The following is a 22,324-nucleotide window of genomic DNA, read 5'->3' as shown; positions in this document are numbered from 1 at the left end:
TCCTGCTACTAGAGCCACTGGAGGAGTCTTTGGAAATCTGGGACCCTTCAGGCAGCTCCAAAACCGAGATACAGTTTATTTTGTTATCTGTCTTATGCTCATTGGCAAAGACTAAGATACCTTTACCTTGCCAAGACTCTTCTAGAATTTTTCCATCTCACTGGCTTTTCTCCTGCAAAGTCATTGGAGAAAAGCCAGCTGGGTTACACCCCACATGAGAGAGTCACTTTAAAGCTGGCTTGAAACTGAGTGCTAAATAAGGCCAACATGCCAACACTGGATTCCCACTGGTACATTAATTCAGAAGTAGAACATAAAACGATGTTTAAATTATAGCATTTCAATTTGAGAGTTTGTCAAAAGAGTAAGCTTACACCCCGAAAGGGACCTGTTCAAAAGATGCCACTGTTTGGCTGCAAAACACAGTGGGCTGCCGTGCCCTTTCAAAACTCAATATACAGAGACCAGCCCTTAATAAGCTGGAAGAAAAAAAGATATGGGTGGGAAGGACACGTGGAAAACATCTGTTCAGCGTGGTCAAGCAGTCAAACAAGATATTCTGGACTGCACAATGAGAGGAAGAGAGGGAAATACTGAAAATACTGGGTTGATATTAAATGTATCCTTTAGGACCTAACATGCAGCAGAGATACTCCAACCTGACAACCTTTAAATGTGTTTAACTTCATAAAACCCTGGCCAGGTAAGAAAATGTCATTCTAGCTTTCTTTTATAAGGGTAAAATGAGATACAGAGACAAAAGCCAGACTCCATCTCACTGTAACGGCCTCAAAGTTATTCTTCTCATCTAAACTCATCCTCTAAGTGCTGTCTGTAGTAAATGAGAATACCAGAATTTTTGCAGATGATTCATGCCATCCCAACAGAAGCGATAATTAGGATGATCTGTGGCAAGGCGGACAGATGCCACATCACTGAAGTGATTCGTCCTAGGTGACATGGGAAGCAGGTGGTAGAACAGAGTGAAAAATGGGTTTTGCACCTCCCTGCAGGAGCCCCTGGTACCTTGCTGTTCGCAGTGGTGAGTCCCCTTTCTAAAAATGTGTGAGACAGTAACAGAAACTGGGGGTTTTTTTCTTCCCCTAGGAGTTAATAGACACCAGACGATTTCAGGAAGGCTCTTCTTCCTCCTTATGTAAGACCATGTAAGAACGTTTCAACACTACCAAGACTACGCAGATGAAAGGGGAGGATCTATAAGATTAACCATATTTTATATCCTCATAACCACAGAATGATCTGTTCAAACACACTATCTTGCCCAGTGTTCTCTCCTCTTCCCCTCCCTGTAAAACTAAAGGAGAATGTATTTCCCACTTACGCCTCCAATCCATTCTGTGAGAAACGGAGCAAGGTGCTTGTTGTACAGGAGCGGTATTGCACTATGTCATCACCGAACCTCTCACACACAGCTGCTTGACGCATTTGCAGATATGTTCCAGCATTCTGTTCTCATTCGAAAAACATTAGAGTAGACTGCCAGCCGGAATGGCAAGTAACCTAATCCAGCCAGGGGATGTGCTGCAGTTTTATGCTCGACTTCTCTTCAGAGCAGAAGAAAAGTGTATTTGATGGCCTTCACGTGCCAGCTGACATTCATAGAAACATGAAAAGTACCTGGATATAATTTATGAAAAAAATTCAGCTCCCGGTGAGGACTGTCTCTCCTCATTGCCACTTTTTAATTTTAAATGGGACTTCCCATGCCTGAGACTTGCGCGAGGCTGTGTAAAAGGGTGCTTTTTCAGCCTAACAGTGACTGGTTCAGTCATTGTTAAAAAGGCTAATGGAGAAAGGCTTACAGAGAGGTGCTTCCTTGAGAAACATTGCAGCTAGATGGAAAGAAAAAAACAAAACACATTTGTTTTGGTCTTTAGTGAAGGAGATAATGCATTTGTGACAGATATTCCACTGGGTCTGTCTAATCTTGAAACCACAAAAAAAACCTAGCAAGTGTAAGTGCTTGGTCCAGCAGTAGTCCTGCCCCTTCAGGAAAAGGGTCATGTGGCATTGCAACATCAAGATAAACCCATCTTAAATGCCAAACTGTCAGAGAAGCAGGAGAAGTCAAGCAGCTGGATCCCTATCTCCAGACACAGGATCCATTTCTGCTCAGTCTCTGCTGGGCCTAGAACCTGGTCAGTAAAGTAAATACCCCACCAAGGAAGACACTGGAACACAGCAGAACAGTCCCTTTTTGCAGGATCCACCTACCTTCCAACCATCAGTGCTTCACTGATGGCACCTCACTGCAAGATATTATACTAAGGAATTGAAGGAACTCAGATGGCTTCTTCTAAGAACCTTTAGTACTGCAGTTTGAAATTTGCCCTTGTAATATCAGACCATGAAGCAGGCAGAAAGGTAACAACCATCTCCATTCCCGCACCGCCCAGGGGTTTCTGCATGACCTGGAGAAGACGCTGTCAGATCTGGTTTGCTGCAACAGCGGTCAATGCTCGTACATGACAACAAGCATTAACAACTAGATTTATGAGCACTGCAGATGCTGGCCATGGATAGTAGCAAATTTTTCCACACAGATAGGATTCAGATGTCTAGTCCTAAATTATTCTCCTTAACTAGAGCCTGTTTCCAAGTCAGCATTGAAAAAAAGAAAAAGCTTATGGCAAGAAGTGGCAAAAAGAAACTGTTAAATTAAAGACAACTGCTGTTATTCAAGATTCAGAGCAAAGTTTCCTGGAGTTTTATCTAGGTTTCATATCCCCATGATGTAAGAAAAAATGCATCCAAAAGACAAGCAGAACCACTCTGGAATCAGTCCTCCCACCTGAGGCGCAGTAGGAAGGCCTGTGGGTTTCTGTTTCACGCACTTAGCAGGTAAAACCCTCATATAACAAAGGGGAAAAGGAAAAATTACCTGTTGATCTTCTGATGATGGCTGAGCAGGCTGAGCCTCTTCATAAGCCCCTTCGTCTGCTTTGTCTTCCCTGTGTGCCTCAGTTTCGTCCGCGGCATCAGACTTTTGAGTCTCCTCTGTGGCATCAGACTTTTCGGTTTCCTGGCATCAAAGGAGAAGTCACTGTTGGCTTCAGGGCACGTAACAATTCTTTTCTAAAAAACTATGACTTTACAGTTTTGGGAGATGGTTTTCTAAGTTTGCTTCAGTACTCAAATGAAAATAGACCCTTTTTGGACATTTTGCTGTAAAAGGAACACTTGTTGCCATGCTGATCTATTGGTAAAGGCATGTCGATCTCTTGGGGTTTGTGTGGGGAAAACATGAATTCAAGCACTACTTCCTCTTCAGAGCACAGTAGATTCTCCAAGTTTTCTGTGGAAAGTTTAACAGAAACCGACGCTCACCCTGACAGCATACTCCAGCTTCAGAAAAAAAAAAACAACCTTTTTCAAAAGCAGCCATGCCAATTAAACTTCATCAAGAAGCTACAGAAAAACAGAAGTAATAAAGAATTTCATATACAGTCTCTTAACTTTCTTGTTTAAAATGATTAAGAAATTGTTCCTCAATTCACACACCCATCTATCGAATTCCAGCACCATGAACAATCACCTCCTAGAAGTCTCTTTAAGTCCTGTTGTACTTTCAGCTAGGTAGCTGTGAAAGGTCACGCTGGATCACACACTGTGTCAGATAAAAGCAGACCTGTATGGCCTCAAGTGGAACAGCAGAAATAGGATGAAGTGCACACATTATTTGGGACAAGCAGTTCTGGGACAGAGATTAGAAACATGTTTCTACTGCACTTTGGGAGCTTGTTGGTTTATGATCATCTAAGAAGAAAAAGATGGATGTATTTAATTAATCACAGAACAACTGAGCAATGAATGTGAAGGAATAGTGAAAGAGGTAATAAATGTGATCCTCAGATGCATAAGGTGAGGTATAGCTGGTGGAGCTGAAAGCAAATATTAATGTGATTATATAAGACCAAGGTAAAACCTCTTCTGGATCACTCTGTACTGTTCCAGTCACTCAGGCTCAAGAAAGAGAAATTCAGACTGGAACAGGTGCAGAGGAAGGCTACAGGAAAATTTGAGGGAGTGGAGAGCCCGTCTTATGAAAGGGTGACAAAAAAAGCTTCATTACTTTAATCTATTGGAAGTAACACTGATAGCAGATACGATGGCTCTCTAAAAATAGACCGGAGTAAACATCAGGGAAGGATAGGATAAGGAAGACCACTGAGGTAGATGCAAAATGAGTACAAATCAGCAGTAAATAAAAATTCTAATCATCAGTAGTATGAAATTTTGGAAGAGCTTTCTAGTAAAGAAGGAGAGGCAAAGGACTTTATTCATTAAAACAGAATTTGACCTCTTCTGAACAGTGTTATCTGGTGTGGTGGCCTCCAGCAACAGAGAACTGGGCTCAGGACAGGTCCTGTGCTATGTCATCCTAAGCACTACACACTTTGGACAGAGCAGCACAACCCTGACAGAAGATGAGACCAGGCCCTTAAAACTCCTCTGTGTGGTCAGTTTGGGCTTTTCTGCTTTTCCATAACATCATTTGTGTCTACAGTTAAACAAAAGCTCTCAGCCATTATCTCCTGTCCTTTAAGCTTCACCTCCAGTGAATCTCATCCTCCAGCATCCTCATCACGTATGATTTCTTTGGCCAGTGTACTTAGCCTGCAGAAGCTGTCACACGTAGCTATCTGGCTTTCAGCCCCAGAGCAGACCGGGCGAGTGCTGACTTAGGGATCTCTGTCCCGTGATGTGGTATACAGCATAAGACATATGCTCCTGCTGAGATGCTCTGCTGGATAGAAAGGAGGTTAGCAATCTTTGGAAGCAGATATCATAACAGAGTGAAGATGAGCAAACTCCTTCTGCAGTTTTATCTTTTTCCTGAAACTTCACTGTCTGTAAGATTTGGTTCCCTTTTGGCAATTTTCTCCTGAATTATGGAAAACATGTTTTATATGTACGGAGCTTGCAATGAAAAAGAGAGTAGGCACACAGGCCCCTAAGCTCCCCTTCCTCTGAGAAAAACAACAGTAGAAAAAAGAAGACCATCTGCAAGCATCCACCTCCCTGCAATCCTTCCAGTGCTGCACTGCCCCTGCCCTCCTAGCAGCAAAAGCCTTTCCAAGGCTGCACAGTGAACTGGAGCAGGAGGCTGATCAGGATTAAAGCTTTAAAAAGAAAACCATTTCTTTCTCAAACAGTTTGCACAGTCCGTTACACAGCTGCATGAATGGTTTTGCCAGCGCGTGGGGGATGCTTGGGGAGAGGAAGGAGCAGCTGGTAGTTAGCAGAAGGAGCAAGGAGAAAAGACTGCTTCTTTTGCTGGCAATATTGTCTCATTTCAAGTACACGTAAAACCGTGGGCTCATGGCACTCTGAATGCTGGTAGCATTGTTATTGAAAACAGATCTATAGAAACATTTGTTTGGCTTAATTTATCTTTTACTTTTCCCCCACAAGGTAACTAAATATTTCAAGATTAAAACATGTAGTAACACAGACATATATTGAAATTCTCTTGTGCAACTCTGTGTTAATACATTGTTTTCCTAAGCAAATGATAACTTCCTTACAGATACGTTCTTTGTAGCAGCTCCTTGTTTTCAGCATGTATATTAACATTTCGATTTAAAATCTATGTACTCATTTTTTGGAGGATACTTAAAATACATAAAGACTGAAGATGACATTCTAATTAAAATGAACTTATTGTGTAAAACTACCTTAGATGAATCATATACTTACCCAAAGCATAAGGCAAAAAAAGGTTGTAGGTGAAAGAACTAGAAGCAGCATATTATCAGCCAGAAGACACGTGCACACACACACATACAGAGTTCTTGTTAATTATATGGAGAGTGGTGATGTTTGGAATATCATCATTATACTAGCTCTCCATAGGAACATAAAATTTAATGTTTAATTAATTTTAAATGAAGTACCATTTATAAAGACAGGCTGACAGATCATTTTCTGTTTAAATGAAATGCGCATACCATAAACTTGTAATTTAAAGCAGTCTTAGTAGAAGTCTTCTTCAACTAAAAGACAGAAGCTCAAGCATCTACGGATTTTGGGATACCAAGATTATGGAAATTAAGACCAAGAATACTAAGATTAAGGATTCAAGTATATATGAGATTTGAAAACAGACCCTCAGCTCAAGTAAATCAGCATCAGTGAATTCACAGAGCAATTGCGAACCAAATGACCTTCTACAAGCTACTGTCTCTCTGGACTTCTGAGAAATGGAAACAGTATTCCAGGGCAGTTAATAAAGGTCTAAAAAAAAAATTGATTGTTCCTGAAAATAAAAAGCAATTAATTGCCTCCATTCAAACCTTGCTGAGATACTCAGAAGGTATAGCAATACAGCACACTGTTTGTTATCTTAGTTTAAGTAATAGGTATCTCATTGACAAAACAATTCACCTGTGCCATTTTTGGAAACAAGTGGTGCAGCTGAAGCTTTTAATGGGCTGTTCACACATTAACAATACTTCAGAGCAATTTCAAGAATATTGAGAACAGTCTCAGACTAAGCATAAAGGTGATGGGGGGTTTAAAAAGAAACGAACCCAAATTTGGGGGCAGCTCCGACTGACACACCTGACCCTAGACATACAAACTATATTGATAACAGCTCAAATGCACGCATGTATACTATTGGCACATCACTGGTCATGCCACTAATCCAAGATTAAAGGGCATCATTCAGAAATCCGACACTAACTTGAGTGATCTTTGAGTCAGGCATAAAGCACAATTGCCCTCTAAATCCCAGCCTGCCATGAAACACATTTAGAAGTTACAAGTATTCTAGACCAGGTATTCCTTCAAGTAAGAAGATACCTCATATTAATAGATTTAAAAACTTATTAAGAAAAACACTACACATGCGTCTTGTCTTAACACATAAAACTGTGCTACTTGTCACTGTTAAATGTTGCTTTAGAAAACGTGATAACCGGTGTGATGGAGAGGCAGCAGGGCAGAGAGGATGATGTGAGCTAATTGATCCTTTCTGAAGTACCAAAAATGGGTATTGATTTCCTGTAATATCACTGAGTTTTATGGCCACATAGCACCCTTGAAGGATAAAAATGGACTTGGTATATAGGAAGAAAAGTGTGAAGATCTTTGCCTGACTGCCACAGTGATCTAAGCAAACAGATCCAAGCATTTGCCTCAGAGCTTCGGCCTTTCCACCAAGATCCGCAGAAGTTTCCATATGCCATCCAGGCATCTAAATACTTCATTGTATTGGATCCAGACACCATGGTGGTGGACACAGCAGCTGGCTGTGTACAGTGGTAGCTGACCAGAACCCTTAGCAGATGTTTGAACATGGCTGGCTGCAGGGAGAGGGAGGCACCTAATTAAGGAGCTACCCCCTAGCCTGTTTTCCAGCCAGTCTTGTTATCTTTGATGTTGATTCGCTATTTCCTACTGAAACTATTACAGCTTTTTAAGTAAGAGGATACTTAAATAAGTGAGTGTGTAGAAGAAGACTACTTTGCATGTGTCGTGCAGATCTGAGAAGGATGTCCTTTGTATCTGTGCATATTCAGAGCTTCTTTACATGGGTCTTAGAGCCAATCTGCACCTTGGTGACAGCTTAGGTGTGTCCCAGACATATCAGACTCTCCCTGTAAGCGTAGATCAGCTTGCACATTAGGCTCTGGCATCATCAATGCGCCAATACCTAGAGTAACAGTTTGATGTAAACACTGGACAAGTAGGTCTGGTGACAAGTTGTAGCCACCTAAACCAGAGAGAAGCCAGCGCTACAAAAATGAGAATCTACAGAACTGAAACATGTATTTTGCACTCATCAGGCTGACAATGCAATGAATTTAACTACAATTTTGTTGGGAAACTATAATTTGTTGAGAGAGTATCAAAAAGTTCCTCTGCTTTCTCTAGAAAATAGGCTTAAAACAGTCCTGGGTCAGGATCCCAGTGGACTGTGCTGTGAAACAGCATCACAGTCATGAAAGATCTTCTCTATTGCTGGTGCAATATGAGACAAAAGATGGATGGAAAATGCAAGAGAATCTTCTGAGCCAAGAGTACAAAACATGTATCAGCTTCATATTAATATTTGCAATGTCTCAGTGAGGTAAAAATCCCCTAGAAAGCAAATGCTTACTGACTGTTTTGTGGTGTTTCCTTGCTGTATAGTTTGCTTCTTTTATAAAATATCACCATACTCCAGGAAAAAAGAAAAGCAATTATTTAAGAAGGGATTAATAGGAAACCCTGTCACATGTGTCATCATCACCCTCTCTTCCACACCTGACTTATTATTCCAGATTCACGCTGCTGGAAATCAATGTCAAGCGCCACCCATTGTACTTCATGTTAGGGTTGAATTGACAGCCTAATGAAAGGAAAGCAGAAGCAGTGCAGCAAGGTTATCTGCATGACAAAGCACTGCCAGACTGCCATGCAGTGAACCTGCTGAGAAACACCTCTGCAATAAATGCTAAAACACTTGTATAAATCTCTCTCAAATTCAGAAAGAGATTTTAAAAGGGAGACAGTGTAAATATACTTCCACTCTTTACATGGATTTTTTAAAAAACGGTCACTTATTTCCACTTTCTGGACTGAAGCAATCACCACCACCACCACCACTGCAGCAGCGGACCAGCATAAACCGTACTTGCTTGCTACCAAGAGCACTAACAGTAATCGGCCCAGCAGAATGTATCAAACATATTATTTTCCAAGATTTACGAAGTTGTCATGAAGTAGAAACTGTAATAACCTCTGCTGACAGCTGGGAATGAATGAATTCTAAAAAATTGTTACTTTGCCTCATAGACCTGATATCTAACAGAACCTTGCATGAAGGAGCAGATAATATATGAAGTGGGAAGATGGAAACATGCAATTTTCTTTATCTCATTTATTCTTCACGTATCTTTTATAATTATTATAATATGTAATACCTGTAGTCCTTTAAGCCTTTCATGGCTTTGTGGATGTTAATTAAATGAATTCTCACAAGACCCTTGTGAGGTAGGCAAGTAATTTTTATTTCCCTTGGTGGGAGATGGCACAGCTAAAGCAGAAGGTTTAAATCACTTGCTCCTTATCACACAGGGACTCAGTGTCAAAGACATTTATAGCAACTGTGGCTCTCCCCTGTGTATCTTTTAATCTGTAGCTCCCAAAGCACTTAGCAAAGACTCCTTCTCCTCTCTGCTTTTACAGAAGAGGACAAACAGAGACAGTTACAACAGTGTTTCAGTCAAAGTTGCTATGCAGTTGGCAGCAGAGTTGGACCAGAAAGCAGATTTCATGTTCCAGGTCAGCTCTTCATCACAATGCAACAGAGTTCTATCACTCTGGCTCATCAGAGTCTGGAATCATTTCTTTTGTTGAATCGCCCATGTTAAAGATGGCAACGTTTTGTTATCATCTAACATGATCTCAGGGTAAGAGCGCTGTAATGCTTTCAGTTATAAAACATCTAAATAGAAGAGGACTCTGTTAAAGCATAAGGCTTTCTGCAAAGAGGAGAAAAAGAAAATAGAAAAAGCCCAAATGAACATATTTTTCTTTTGCCAGAAATATATTAGCACATTGTCAAAATACAGTGCATGGAGAACAATGGGTAGACTTGCCAAAGGGACTTTGTGGAGTCCTGGGTGAGACTTTAAGTTACCTCCTCATGGCAAAGAGAGCAAACCCTGTAGCGCAGGGCTGCCTGTACACGCAGAGGATGGAATGGGTCAGCACCCCAGCCCCTCTGCTGGTGGCCACTACAAACAGTGCTTGGTCAGATTTTGATGCAGTCAAGGGGAAGTGAAGGTTCTTGTAATTAACACAACCTATAAATTGCATTAGGAAATACCGAATTATTTAAAAGCTGAACATGATAAAATATTGCTTTGTGTCAACAACAACAACAAAAGAATTGTCAGCTGGAGGCATGGTAACAAGCCTGCAGTGAAAGAAAGGAAGAGAGGAGTATTTTCTAGTGTTTACTGAACCAGCCACTTTTCTGTTCCCTTGTAAGAACATTTTGCTGCACTAGCATCTAATGTAATACTTGTCACTGCCCCTCATTTGACATGCTGAATCACTGCCTATCTTCAGCTTTTATTAACATCAAATAAACGGCCCCCGTGGAAGGACAGCAGTGCATACCTTTGTGCCTGGAGGAGGAGCAAGACCCAGGAATGAAAAAATAATATTTTCTTCTTTAGCAGAGAAAAATGACTCAAAATCCTAAAAAACAGAACAAAAACACAGAGAATTGGTAACAAAAAAATCAAACAAAAAGCAAAGAAGAGACTAGCCCAGGCAAATCCTTCTTATATTGATGAGAATGACTATGCATTTGTATAAGTGCCTGCATCATCTAAGCCCCAGGAAGAAAACTCAGATAAAAGGAGTTTCACACTGACTGGCAAAATGAACAAGTGGGCATATTTCTCCAGAGACTCACGCTTTAATTATATCATATCTATGTCAGAATCAGATAAAATTAAGCATCTCATTTTAATGTGCCTCAGCTGTAGACACCAAAGCAAAGCTATTCCCATTTACTGCTAAAATAGAACTTGCTGTGAATAAGAACACAAAATGGGCCCTCAAAACCCTGGACAGCTTTATGGCAAATAAAAGGCACCAGTCAAGGTAAGAGCACAAGTGAAATGATGAGGAAATTGTTTATTTTAAAGAAAGGCATTCTGGTTAGAAAATGCAATTACTTTTCAGACAAACTTAGCAAAGGAGAATGTTGATCCCTCTGACGTATATGAACCAGCCAAAATGTCTCGTTCACACGTGAACTGAAGATTTTCTCTTCAGTGCTAATATAACTGATAAGATGTGAGGGCTGGCTCCTATCCCAGCATCTAGAACCTGCATGGTCTTGTCTGTATTCAACCATACAACTTTCCAATCAATTAAAGGAAGCTCTGCTATGACCAGTTTGTTACTGGGAAGTTCATGACTCACATCTTACAAAGGTAAAAATCAACATGTATTTAACTTCTCAGAAGAAACTCTGGTCACAAGAGACTGGCTCACAATCACAGAGCAGCTCTGTGGAGGACAGGGGACTGAACACCTGCCTGCTGAATCCTAGACAACTGCCTTGACCATGTTATCATCTCCCTCTCATCCCAAATAACTCTAAAAATAGAAGCCTGTAAATAATAAGGTGCTGACTCATCCTTGAGACTTGTTTGTAAAGCTGGGTTAGAACCTGACTTGTTTTATTGGTGTGGTTTAGTATTTCCAGAGAAGAAATTATTGGCCAAGGGTAGTCCTAGGGAAAGGCTGGAGTGGATGGCTTAGAAGACACCTTAATGTCAACAGGACTGGAATCAATTTCAGTCCAGTTTGGAAGAGATAACATAGCTTAACAGACAGGATAAATGACAGCCCATTTCACTGATTTATCCAAGGGACAGACTGGCTTTCACACAGACCTAGCTACAGGCAGTAGGAACTGTCCCGTCTGTGAGAAGCCCCAGAGCACATTCTGTCCTGACCAGGCACAATACCTGATGCTGCTCCAGGCCACCCATTTCTCAAACCATCTCTTTGCTGTTTTCATGTTGCTATGGAGTTCTCCTTCTTATCTAATCCGGGTCTGCCCTAAGCATTCCCAAAAGCCAGCATCCAAAGTCTCACCCGTAAACTTAGGAGCAACACAGCAAAAAAGAACATGAGGAATGAGTATTTTTGGCAATTCAAAGGGCTGGAACTTGGCAATGCCATATAAACACAGGAAACTTTTGTCCTCCTGCATACCACACACTCATAAAACAGCCTAGGCAAACTATGACACAACATGTCAATAGCTAGGAAACAAAGAGAAGACTATAACAAGGAAGGGCTGTGAAGTGGACTGGACATTCTATATGGCTTCTATAAAGAGGAAAAGCAGCAGACAGCACGTGTACAAAAAACCTCCGGAGCATACAGCCTTGTAGAAAACCAGACCTGAGGGCACAAGCAAGATGTGTGAATGCCCAGATGACCTCCTTATCAGAGGAGGATACAACCTTACAAGCAAAGGCTGAGAGATCTGGGTCTGTTTAGCCTGGAGAAGAGGGGATCTTATCGATGCTTATAAATATCTCCAAAGGGCGGGTGTCAGGAGGATGGGGCCAGGCTCTTTTCAGTGGTGCTCAGCAACAGGACAAGGGACAGCAGGCACAGACTGGAACACAAGATTTTCCATTTGAACATAAGGGCAAACCTCTTTGCTTTGATGGTAACAGAGCACTGGAACAGGCTGCCCAGCGTGGCTGTGGAGTCTCCTTCTCTGGACATACTCAAAACCCACCTGGATGCCATCCTGTGCAATCTGCTCTAGGTGAATCTACTTTAGCAGGAAATCTCCAGAGGTCCCTCACAAACCCTACCATTCTATGATTCTGAGATTCTATCATATCCTTGGCAACCAGTTGCGTACAATGACATCCCACAGTAAATGCGGAATCTCGCAGTAAATGGAAGGCCACCTTGCTTACATTGAGGAGCAAGCTATTATGATTTAGCAAAGGGTAAAAACATGACTACAGTGCTCATGGAATAGGTTTTTGTTGTATACTTGCAATCTTATTTTCCTAATGGTGACATCTCCATTCAATGAATGACCAAAGATAACTCTTCCCAAGGCAAGCAGTAAGAAAAAGGAACAGTAACAATTTCTTTCAGGTAAGCAATAATATTATATCTGTGTGAGAAGAATCAATGGTCCAGAAATACCATTTGTCTTTGGAACTAGTCTTTGAAAAATACAATGAAATGTATTTAAAAAAATATTCCATGAGTTTTTCTTTATGATATGAATGCATATACACATATACACTCTACATTATCATCCTTTGATGACCACTGTGGAAATGCCAGACAGCAAACCAGCAAACTCCAATTGGACATCAGCAGAAAGATCCTCCCCACATGCCTGGCATGGCACCAAGTCTCAGCATACAGAGAGGGCATGGAAACGCCATCCTTGGAGACTTTTGAAACTCAGATGGCCAAAGCCCCAAGCAACATAAACTAACTTTAAAGGTGCCTCTGATCTACAGGGGTGGACTACAGGTCTCCAGAGGTCCCCATGATTTCATATATTTGACTTTAGCAGTTACATGAAGCATCAAACAAAACTCTTACCTAATAACTCAGAGATTCTTTAAAAAAAATGTGTACAAGAGTATTTTATTCTATGAATTTCAGTTTACAGAGAAAATCAGTTTTACTTCCCATTTCTTTACTAGTTTTCTAGGGTTTTTTATTAAGCAAAAGCAAAGACAAGAGCAACGGACTGCCCAGCATATTTAGAAAGTGACAAAGATGCAGATGTCTGTCTAGACACGAGCAAGGAAGCAGCTTAAGAAAAAGATCAAATAAAGAACATAATTGCCAACGGTGGTAGATTAGAATGGATACTTGAAATTGGTGGTAAAGCCAGGCATACAAAAGAAATCAATCTGTTTCTTCAAGTGGCAATAGCAAAGATCTGAAACAAAAATAAGCTCCTCTGACCTCACTGAAAAGCTGCACACAGTTGGTGTATTTTCATAAATATAGGAAATGGGTATAAACTGGCTGCATATATTTAGGATACAAATTCAAAAGTTCTAGAAGCCACAAGACTGAGGCCTTCAAAGACTGCACTACAAAGAGCAACATTTTAGAGGGGCTTTCATGAATTCAGGATACTGGGCTGGAGTCCATGATTTGCAGTTCTCAGCCCCATTTTTAATAAAGTTGCTGAGGACAAATGAAGCGGGACACAAGAGAAGAGTTAAGATATAGCTTGTAAACCTTGAACAGCATAAAACAGTTGTGGATATCAGAACAATGGTCTCTCGGACCTGCGCAAGTTATGTGGAAAAGTAGAGTGGAAATCCCCAGCTTTATATTGTAGACATGTTGTAGAAGACGTCATGTGACTTGGAGGAATTTTGCACCACTCTGCCAGCCCACAAATTCCCACTTCACACTCACTGCGTAGCTCCCTTAAGGCACCTTCTCCTGAGGAGATGGGCGAGGCTCATGTACTGATATGGACCTCCTGACCTTATTTATTCAGAAATAATGATGTATAAATCAATCTTTGTTATGCATTCACTGGGATCATTAGCTGTGAGCTTTGAGAACTGGGTACATTAGAATTTTGGAGTCTTTTAGACAAACTGTAAATCTGATTTAGTTTTTAAATCAGTAGCTGCAACTGCTTTCCGGACCCCTTCCCGCATGCAGGTGTCTTTGCAAGAACTCCCTCTTAACTTCAATTTATTGCAAGATGTAGATTATTTAGTTTCCTGAAATAGTTTCAGACATGGAGTAAAAACTATGTACTTACCGGGTTTTGGCAAAGCTGATTACCTGCAACACTTTGTAAGCAATTACTCTTTAATTCACTAGATAACCTCTCCAGGGAATACCAGAAATTTTTATTGCAACACTGGCTGCCACAAAACCCAGAGTAAGATATATTGAATTATACTTTTTATGGGTGCAGATTGGATGTTGAAATGCACATGAACTTTAACCTACCAAGTCCTCTTTTAAGATTCCTATGAGAAAATGAGGAAAAATTTGCACTCTGTTACTCATACTAGCAACTTTTGCTCTGAGAGCACTGAAGTTAATTCTGAAAACTTACCGGCATGTAAATCCCTCCTCTCTCAAAACAACCTTTGTAGTTCGCACTGGATTTGCGGAGTAACTTAAAACTGGGCTGACTATGTGATCTGCATTTCAGAGTACTTTACAAGTTCATTTCGGCGATCATATGAGAGTACTTTCCAGACTATGTATATCCATCCAGAGTATGAGAAAAAACCTGCCTCAGATATCTCTTTTGATTCATGATCCTCATATTCATGCTGGTACAGTATTATCTAACACTGATTTGGACAAACTCATCTGACGAGCATTACAATTTCTGTTATGCAGAGTTGGATATTTATTGAATACGCAATATAATTTCAATAATTCAAACCACACACTAGAACTATTCCAGTAAACTATAATTCCTATTTATTTGCATAATATAACAGAAAAGAAAGATTCCTGCCCACAGCCCCCGGTGCCTCAGACATCCATTTGACCTCCTAACAGCCCAGATGAGTCTGTGTCAAACAAACAAAATATCAACACTCACATGCAAAATTAACTGAAAGTTCAACAAGCAAAGTTCAATACAGCTAGAGATAGCAGAGCAGCCTTGCTACGAACCCCACTGTCTTCAGTAGCTCGCTATTGTCAAAGCACATAATTGAGCTTTTACTACTCCAAGCGCAGCTGAGCTGCCCTCACAGCCCACGTTTGGTTAACCTGAGATCGCTGTTGTGTGAAGAAGCCATAGTATCACCTAGACAGTACTGCCTTTGGTCTTCAGGAGCTGAAGTGAGAGTGCAGGCTGAGAGCCAACATCAGGACAACTTGTTAGTGAGCCTCACAGCAGAAGGTAGGAGAATGTGAGAGGAGAACACTGAGCTCCTCAAGGGCAGCAAACGCCATGCCTTGCAGTGAGCTCTGGGTCCTAAACAGGCTCTGCGTCTGCAGGGGATAATCCATATAGTCTGTTAAGCAGAGTTGCTTTAGTCAGTTTTCTCTCCACGTGTATTTTTCTCTGAAAAGGAATCATGTTTTGCTTCATTGATTTTCTTTGCCTAAAAAAAACGCTTTCTAAGAATTGCTCTTTCACAGTGAATCTCGAACGTCTTATGGATCTTGTCTGACACTTCCTACTAATGGAGAAGAGTCACTTTCTGTGAAAGAAGACTCTCTGAAGGTATTTAAATTTCCAAACAGCTTCTTACCCCACAGTACCGTTCTTCGTTGAAGATCTGTGGAGGGAGAGGAATTCCATTTTGAGGCTTCTTTTCACCTGGGACATTCTCTCTCATCCATTTCCTGTTGTCTTCATCACCTGCTATGTCCATTTGCTGAAAGTCAATTTTGTTGGCCTCTAAAAAGCCCACTACTTCTTGCTGTTTCTTTTTGATCTGGTTAGGAAAGAGAAAAAACAAAATTCCTTCTTTACAAAGAAAACTTTTCTAAAAGCAATTACTATTAGAAGCAGAACTAATGCAAGTATGTCATTAGAACCACCACGCTAGTAGACCCCGAACATTTTGAAGCTGAGATTCAACACTGCTTCTCAGCACCCAGAACATGGCCATTACTTGCCCAACCCTGCTTCTCTGCCTCCCCAGCATCTTTCTTTCCTCCCTGGAAACAGAGATATCTCCAGCTGAGAAACAACACCCAGCAGGAAGCCTCCTACTCTGTTCCCAGATCTGTGAGTGTGATGTACAGATACCTAAGCTAATCCTGCCTAAAGTCAGCACAGGTCTGAGAACGCAACATATTCTCCTCAACATGTAACAGTCTCCTTTTTCCTTCTCCTTACATATGACATTTAGCTTTCTGTGAGGCTCACATTTCTCCTTGTTTCCTGTTCTTTAATGCTAGGCATAATTAAATATGAGTGAAAGATCAATGAAAATCCTATTTCGTGTGCCTATTTCGTGTGCTTGAGTAATTCCACATTCCAGTTCCAGTCGGACCGTGAAGAACATATCACATACAAACAAAGCATGTTATACACAGCTGCTGTGCCAGCTAAAATTCAGTCATGGCCCTTATTCCCTTCGATGCTGGTTATGTACAGATCTAGGTTGCTGACACCAAGCTTATAACCTACTGCACTTTGAAGATGTAATACTCATTATACTTCTCTACTAAAGAAATTCTTCTCCTAAGCAGAAGGATTTTGTGTACGTCTGACTTGTCTGAGAGCTGGAAGGCCAAACTTTACCCCTACAAGTACTGCAGCATTTGAAGCAAGCACTGTTCGGGCTGATCTGTACAAATCCCCTCAAGCTGTTTTTTGGTCATGGACAGCTAAATTACTATCTAACACAATCACGTTCTAGACACGACTCTCTTCTCCTCTGTTATGCTACTCCATGCAGCAAGGTAGTGTCCTATATAGTCTGTAGCAAGACTGATGTATCAAGGTAATTTTTACAAAAGCCATCAAATGATCTGTAACCATGTCTTCCACGAGTTAGACATCCGAACAACTGAATTTAAATGACACCAGACTAGTATAAATCAGTCTGAGACAGACAATGAGACAAGAAACAATTCATGGATTATGTATTTCTATAATCTAATAAACCTGAAAAGCTGAAGTAGAGTGATAGCCTATTACACCGGAAGAATTAATTTTCATGGTTAAGGCTAAAATGTCTTTTTCTTGTTTAAATAAGGATGTATCTATGTCTACGCAGCTATCCTTGCTTATAAAAAATAGCAAATATAAAACGTTGAACTTTTTTATGACAAGAGAAGAGGTTTATGGTGAGCTAAAAAAAGTACATCACTTTGAATGGAAAAGTGTTCAAAAGCCATGCAGTTGACAGATCTCAAGGGTACTTATTTATAGTCTTATTTTCATTTTTTAAACAGAGGTCATTTTCTTAATGGCTCTTTAGCTGCACAGTGATTTGCAGAACACATTCAGGTGGCAGAAAGGATTTCTTGAGGGACACTTCATTGGAGAAAGTGGCAGGATAATGTTTGTATAAATGGTTTATAAAATCAGTGTGAGCCAGTACTAAGAGTTTCACCACATGCTCTGAAAGCCAGAGTACTCAAGGGCTGTCAGCTGCAATTTCAGCGTCAGCTTGTCTCTTTGGACAGAAGCACTGAAGTAGATATGGCTCCTGGAATAGTTAGTGCCTCAGACAGATAGCGGCTCTGAGGAGATAATGGGAACTGCTATAGGGAGTTATATATATAACAGGAAGAGCTATAGGTTCTGTGCTTCCTTGCTTATTGGCTGTAGCTATAACTTTTAGAACTGAACCTGGATAAGTGATTTTTTCTTCAGCTTGAGGTTCATAATACACAGGAGACTTAGACAGCACCAGCTCTGAAAGCCAAAATTAGGAGAGGGTTGTGCGAAAAATGAATGCTGAGGATAAAGAAAAGTTACATGCAATTATGCCTGTACAAGGAAAGGGCAAGATGTTACTCATTATGATAACAACAACAAACTATGCAGAAGATGTACTGTGTCTCCAGGCTTACAGTTACGAGGGTTTAGGCAGAGCAAAAGACTTGGGACGCACGCTAAGTATGAAACCATAAAGCAAGCCTCTGCTGTGGCTGGCACAAGCAGCTGGTGTGGCTGGGCAACCAAAAGAATCTCTCCAGCAAACAGCACTGAGAGAGGAAAATCTTCCAGGACGTAACAACACAGAGGACATGCAAAGGTTTTCCCTGAACGAATGAGATGATGCAGGAGCTGGTTTGTGCCCTCACTTGTGTCTCTTATGGCACAGGTAGAATTCAGATTCCCCAGCAAGTGGTGGTGAGCAGGATATTTTTTAACATCAGTGCCGCTGTCAGCAAAGCTTAAGTTCCGCCAGCCCCATATGCTAGTCTCTTAAAATAAAAAAAAAACCAAACAAACCCTATTTTAAATATTATCTCACTAGAGTGTAAGAGCTACAGATAGTATTAATTTCACCTGATGCATAACTAAACGTTATCACCTATATCTTCACCATATAGAGCATTCGTGCTGACCAGCTGCCTACAGCAGAAGCAAACGGTACATGGTCAACGACTTACAGCAAGAGGAACATCAGTGTTGGTAGGCAGTGTTGCTGCAGCTTCTGGTTCTAACACTGCATGGGCAACCTATTTCTGATAATTATTCTCCTTTATCACACTCTAACCTCTGATTTGACTTGAAATTGACTTGAAAATCGAGGTCAGGTTTATATATGGGTAGATTCACAGGCACAGATGACAAACCCCTGCCCTCTACAATTCAGATAGTCTACATTTTCCTCAGTCTCTCCAAGACCTACAGATTTGAAGGTGAAAAAGTTCATAAAATGTCACCAAAAATGCTGGGAATAAGAGGATTTTAGAGGTGCCCTAACCATGAACAGCAGTAAGCAAAACTTTGCGCAAGACAGAAAACCCCTTTCTCCCATGATTCATGGTATCTTAGAACCTTGCAGGATACTACCCGTCCCGAGAAACCTCTGTGGCTAGTAACAAAAATACCTTTATTCTTCTTATTGCTTGCTTCAAGCCAAGCATTTAGTACTTTTTAGCACTATAAGTGTCTCCACTTCTGCACACCTTAATGAATAGATCAGTATCTGCTAGGTTTGGAGCACAAAGATAATATATTTCTGAATCATTAAGGAGAAAAAAAACAGACTTCAGATCTGCTCTAGAGCCACAGTGAATTATATCATCCAAGCATGTGATCCAGAGCACCAGAATATTACTGGGCTGATTGCATTCACTCTTAAAAAGTATTTATTAACATGATAACCCCTTGCAGATAGTAGTGTGTCTTTGTAGTACATCGAATAGAAATGTTTTTCATCCTTTACCAAGGATCCTCTGCTGATTTACTCCAGAGTAGGCTGGGCCCATCTTATTTTGAAATTCAAAATGAACAACATGCATTTGATGGAGATTAGCCACATTGAAGAGAGCACCAGTGATGCTACTAGGACAATTCAGACTTCCAATTTTAGCTCTTTAGGGATTAAATTCATTCTTCTCAGAAAAAACGGTACAAGGCTGATACAAAATTTGTTTTCAATACGATTTTAATGTTATATTGGGGTTTGTGGTAGCTCCTTGCATAAGTGAGTTTTATTTTAAAGATAGCAAAACTCATTAAAGTTCATTGAAAGGATACCTTCTGTCCATTTTAATCAGTAAATCTGGAGAACTACTGCAGCTGAACATTGTGTTCACCTGGCATTGCAATTATGCATCAGTGATCTGGACACATGCTGCCTTCTGAGAGTGCCCCAGCTACACACACCCCCAACACACCAGAAAGGAGGGAATACACAGGCATATTGCTGTGTCAGTACGCCTTACCCTTCCTTCCAGTATATGTCTGGGATCTCACTAACAACTTCTGAGGACTGTTGACATACAGTGGAGATTGGCACTAATAAGCTTAAAACCTATTACAGTTCACTGTAGCATTAACTACCTTTCTTAGCAGTCATAAACCACAGCAGCAACGCTCAACAGCTCAGGATGGCTGGATAAAGCCTGCACGCTGCCCAGTGCTCAGGGTAGCACACACACGCCTTCACTGCAGTCCAAAGGGGAAGGAGTTAAGTCATGGCTGCTAGCTGGGAGGAGATACAAGAATGTCTACAGCAGAGGAAAGAACTTGGTTCAGCTAGTGCTAAATATATGACACGCTTAGTTTTAATGGCATAAGTGATCTCTGAATGTCACTCTTCAATCAAACAACCACCTTGCTGAACTACAGCCCCAATCCTATAGCGGGAGTGGCAACAGCTTGTGCCTGAGGAACGCGAGATGATGACGGCCCCGACACACACGCTGAATGTCTGCATGGGGATTTCAGTCACAGTCACAACCTTCCCCAGAAAATGGATGAATGGCAAAGGAGTTAGGGACGACTCTTTTTAGTCAAACAGAGGAGACCAAACAGGAGTGAAGGGACTGCCAAAGCACAGCACATGGCAATTTAGAAAGCTACTTAAGCAGTAGCTGCTAGATTACGAATTACCAAACCTGTGATTTCCAACCCCCTCGTCTTTTTGTCTCTTGCATCTGAGGTTTCTTATTAAGAAAGCATTCTTATCAAGAATGCTAAAATGTTCCATAGTAAATTTAGGGAGTCAGGCTTCGTGATAGGCTGGTGATATAAGCTGATGAGAGAACTGCAAAATCCCTCAGCCGTGTTCCAGTTTGGACTTTAGTGAGTGACCACCAGTTCTTCTTTAGAGATGACGGCTCCATGAAGAGGGGTGGTTTTGGGAGCTTTTCAAATCTGGAACCTTCTTAAGGGCAGGGAGCCGGTGTCAGAGACAGAGATGTAACTACAGCTATGTGCAAGCACCAGCCAGTTCATTTAGCCGTGTCACTGGGAGTGAGTGACTGCCAAAGAAAAACTGCAATCTGAGATCATCTGGGAACTGGATATAAAAGGAAACAGTCCTTTCCCGGTTCCCACCTCCCACGGACTTCCAACCTCCCTACTATTCACATGCCCTTCCTTTCAACTGATAGGCTATGCTGACAGCTACAGCAGTAGATCTCAATACGAAAAACATCAGTACAGCATTTCAAGAGACACAAACCAAAAAAAAAACCAAACCACAAAACCCAACAAAAACTACCACCAAAAAACCCCAAACCACACCAACCACAAGGAAAACCAAAAACCCCCTCAAAACCTACAGAAAAGTGGGGTGGGTAAGAATTTTCATTCTGCATAACTTTATGCAGCTTACTTTGACTCCAGGCTCTTTCTTAGACAGAGTTCCCCTTTTGTAGGAGCAGCATCCTAAAGTCTCGTTTAAAAACAAATACATTAATTCCTACTGTAAACAATCTACCTTAGCTTTTGTGCAAATGAACTAGCCACTTTTTCCTTCTTCAGTGAATATATATTGCATATAATTTTTCAAACAGAAGTAAATCTATTAAATGACAGATCATTTGTAAGTAAAGGTTACACCTGTAGGAAAACTTTGCATGCAAGCAAGCCTGCATTAATAGGAATTCTCTGTATCTTGAGAAGCTTTCCAGAATAAGGTGTGCAATGCAGATTAGAAGAAATCCAGTGTGCTTTTTCTCCACACAAACTCAGGTTGTCCCGGGATCTTCTAGGCTATTTTACCAACCTGATCCCAGCAGAAAGACGAGTATGTTAAATGAGACACCTACCGCTGTAGACCCCGAAGATGTGGCTACAAAGACTTTGATCACCATGTTGACAGTGATGAAAATGAATCAGCAGAGCACGCCTGCTATCCACAGGTCACCACAGCCCCAAGAGGAATCCCAGCGCTCTGCAGCTCCTGGGCTAATCGGGTCCCAAATAGATGCCGCCCACCCCCACCCGCAAACCAGCAGCTTTGGCCTCTCCCTCTCCCCGCGGTACCGGGTTTTCCCACTCCATTGGCTCTTAGGTATTTTGGGACAAGAGGCAGTCGAGGATTGGTTAGTAAGAGCAAGAGGTTTGCACCTGCCCCTGGCCTTATTGCGTTAGATTGACAGGATGGCAGTCCAAAAAAGGCAAAGGAGAGGAGAGCACCAATGAGACAGGGCTGGAGAAATATTTGGGAGAGGGGGAAGGGACGGGGAGTAAGCAACTTAGTGCGGGGGGCGATCACAAAGCTGTCGCATGGACACCATGTGTCACTGCTGCCTCCTGCGTAAAAGGGCTTGCACCCTCTCCCTGACCACAACAAGGGGGCTCTGGAGTTGTAGCTGCAAATTTTACATTATAAAAGGGGAAGGAGGAAGGGGAGGGCAA

At 41.3% G+C, this 22,324-nt stretch overlaps 1 protein-coding gene across 1 annotated transcript; it reads right to left on the bottom strand.

The window, feature by feature from the left end:
- Positions 1-2,902: 2,902 nt before the first annotated feature.
- Positions 2,903-21,900, bottom strand: LOC104500683 (SH3 domain-binding glutamic acid-rich protein-like; the record flags this gene model as incomplete). Its single annotated transcript, XM_010144371.1, has 4 exons — positions 21,733-21,900; positions 15,789-15,974; positions 10,138-10,218; positions 2,903-3,043 (listed from the first exon to the last, which is right to left on the bottom strand). Coding segments are annotated over exons 1-4 (453 nt in total), but the record flags the coding sequence as incomplete, so codon positions are not given.
- Positions 21,901-22,324: the final 424 nt, after the last annotated feature.

This window comes from Buceros rhinoceros, unplaced genomic scaffold (genome assembly GCF_000710305.1).
Source record: "Buceros rhinoceros silvestris isolate BGI_N320 unplaced genomic scaffold, ASM71030v1 scaffold1991, whole genome shotgun sequence".
Lineage (NCBI taxonomy): Eukaryota > Metazoa > Chordata > Aves > Bucerotiformes > Bucerotidae > Buceros > Buceros rhinoceros.
Note: the sequence above shows the minus strand (reverse complement) of the source record. Positions and strands in the feature narration are given on the sequence as shown.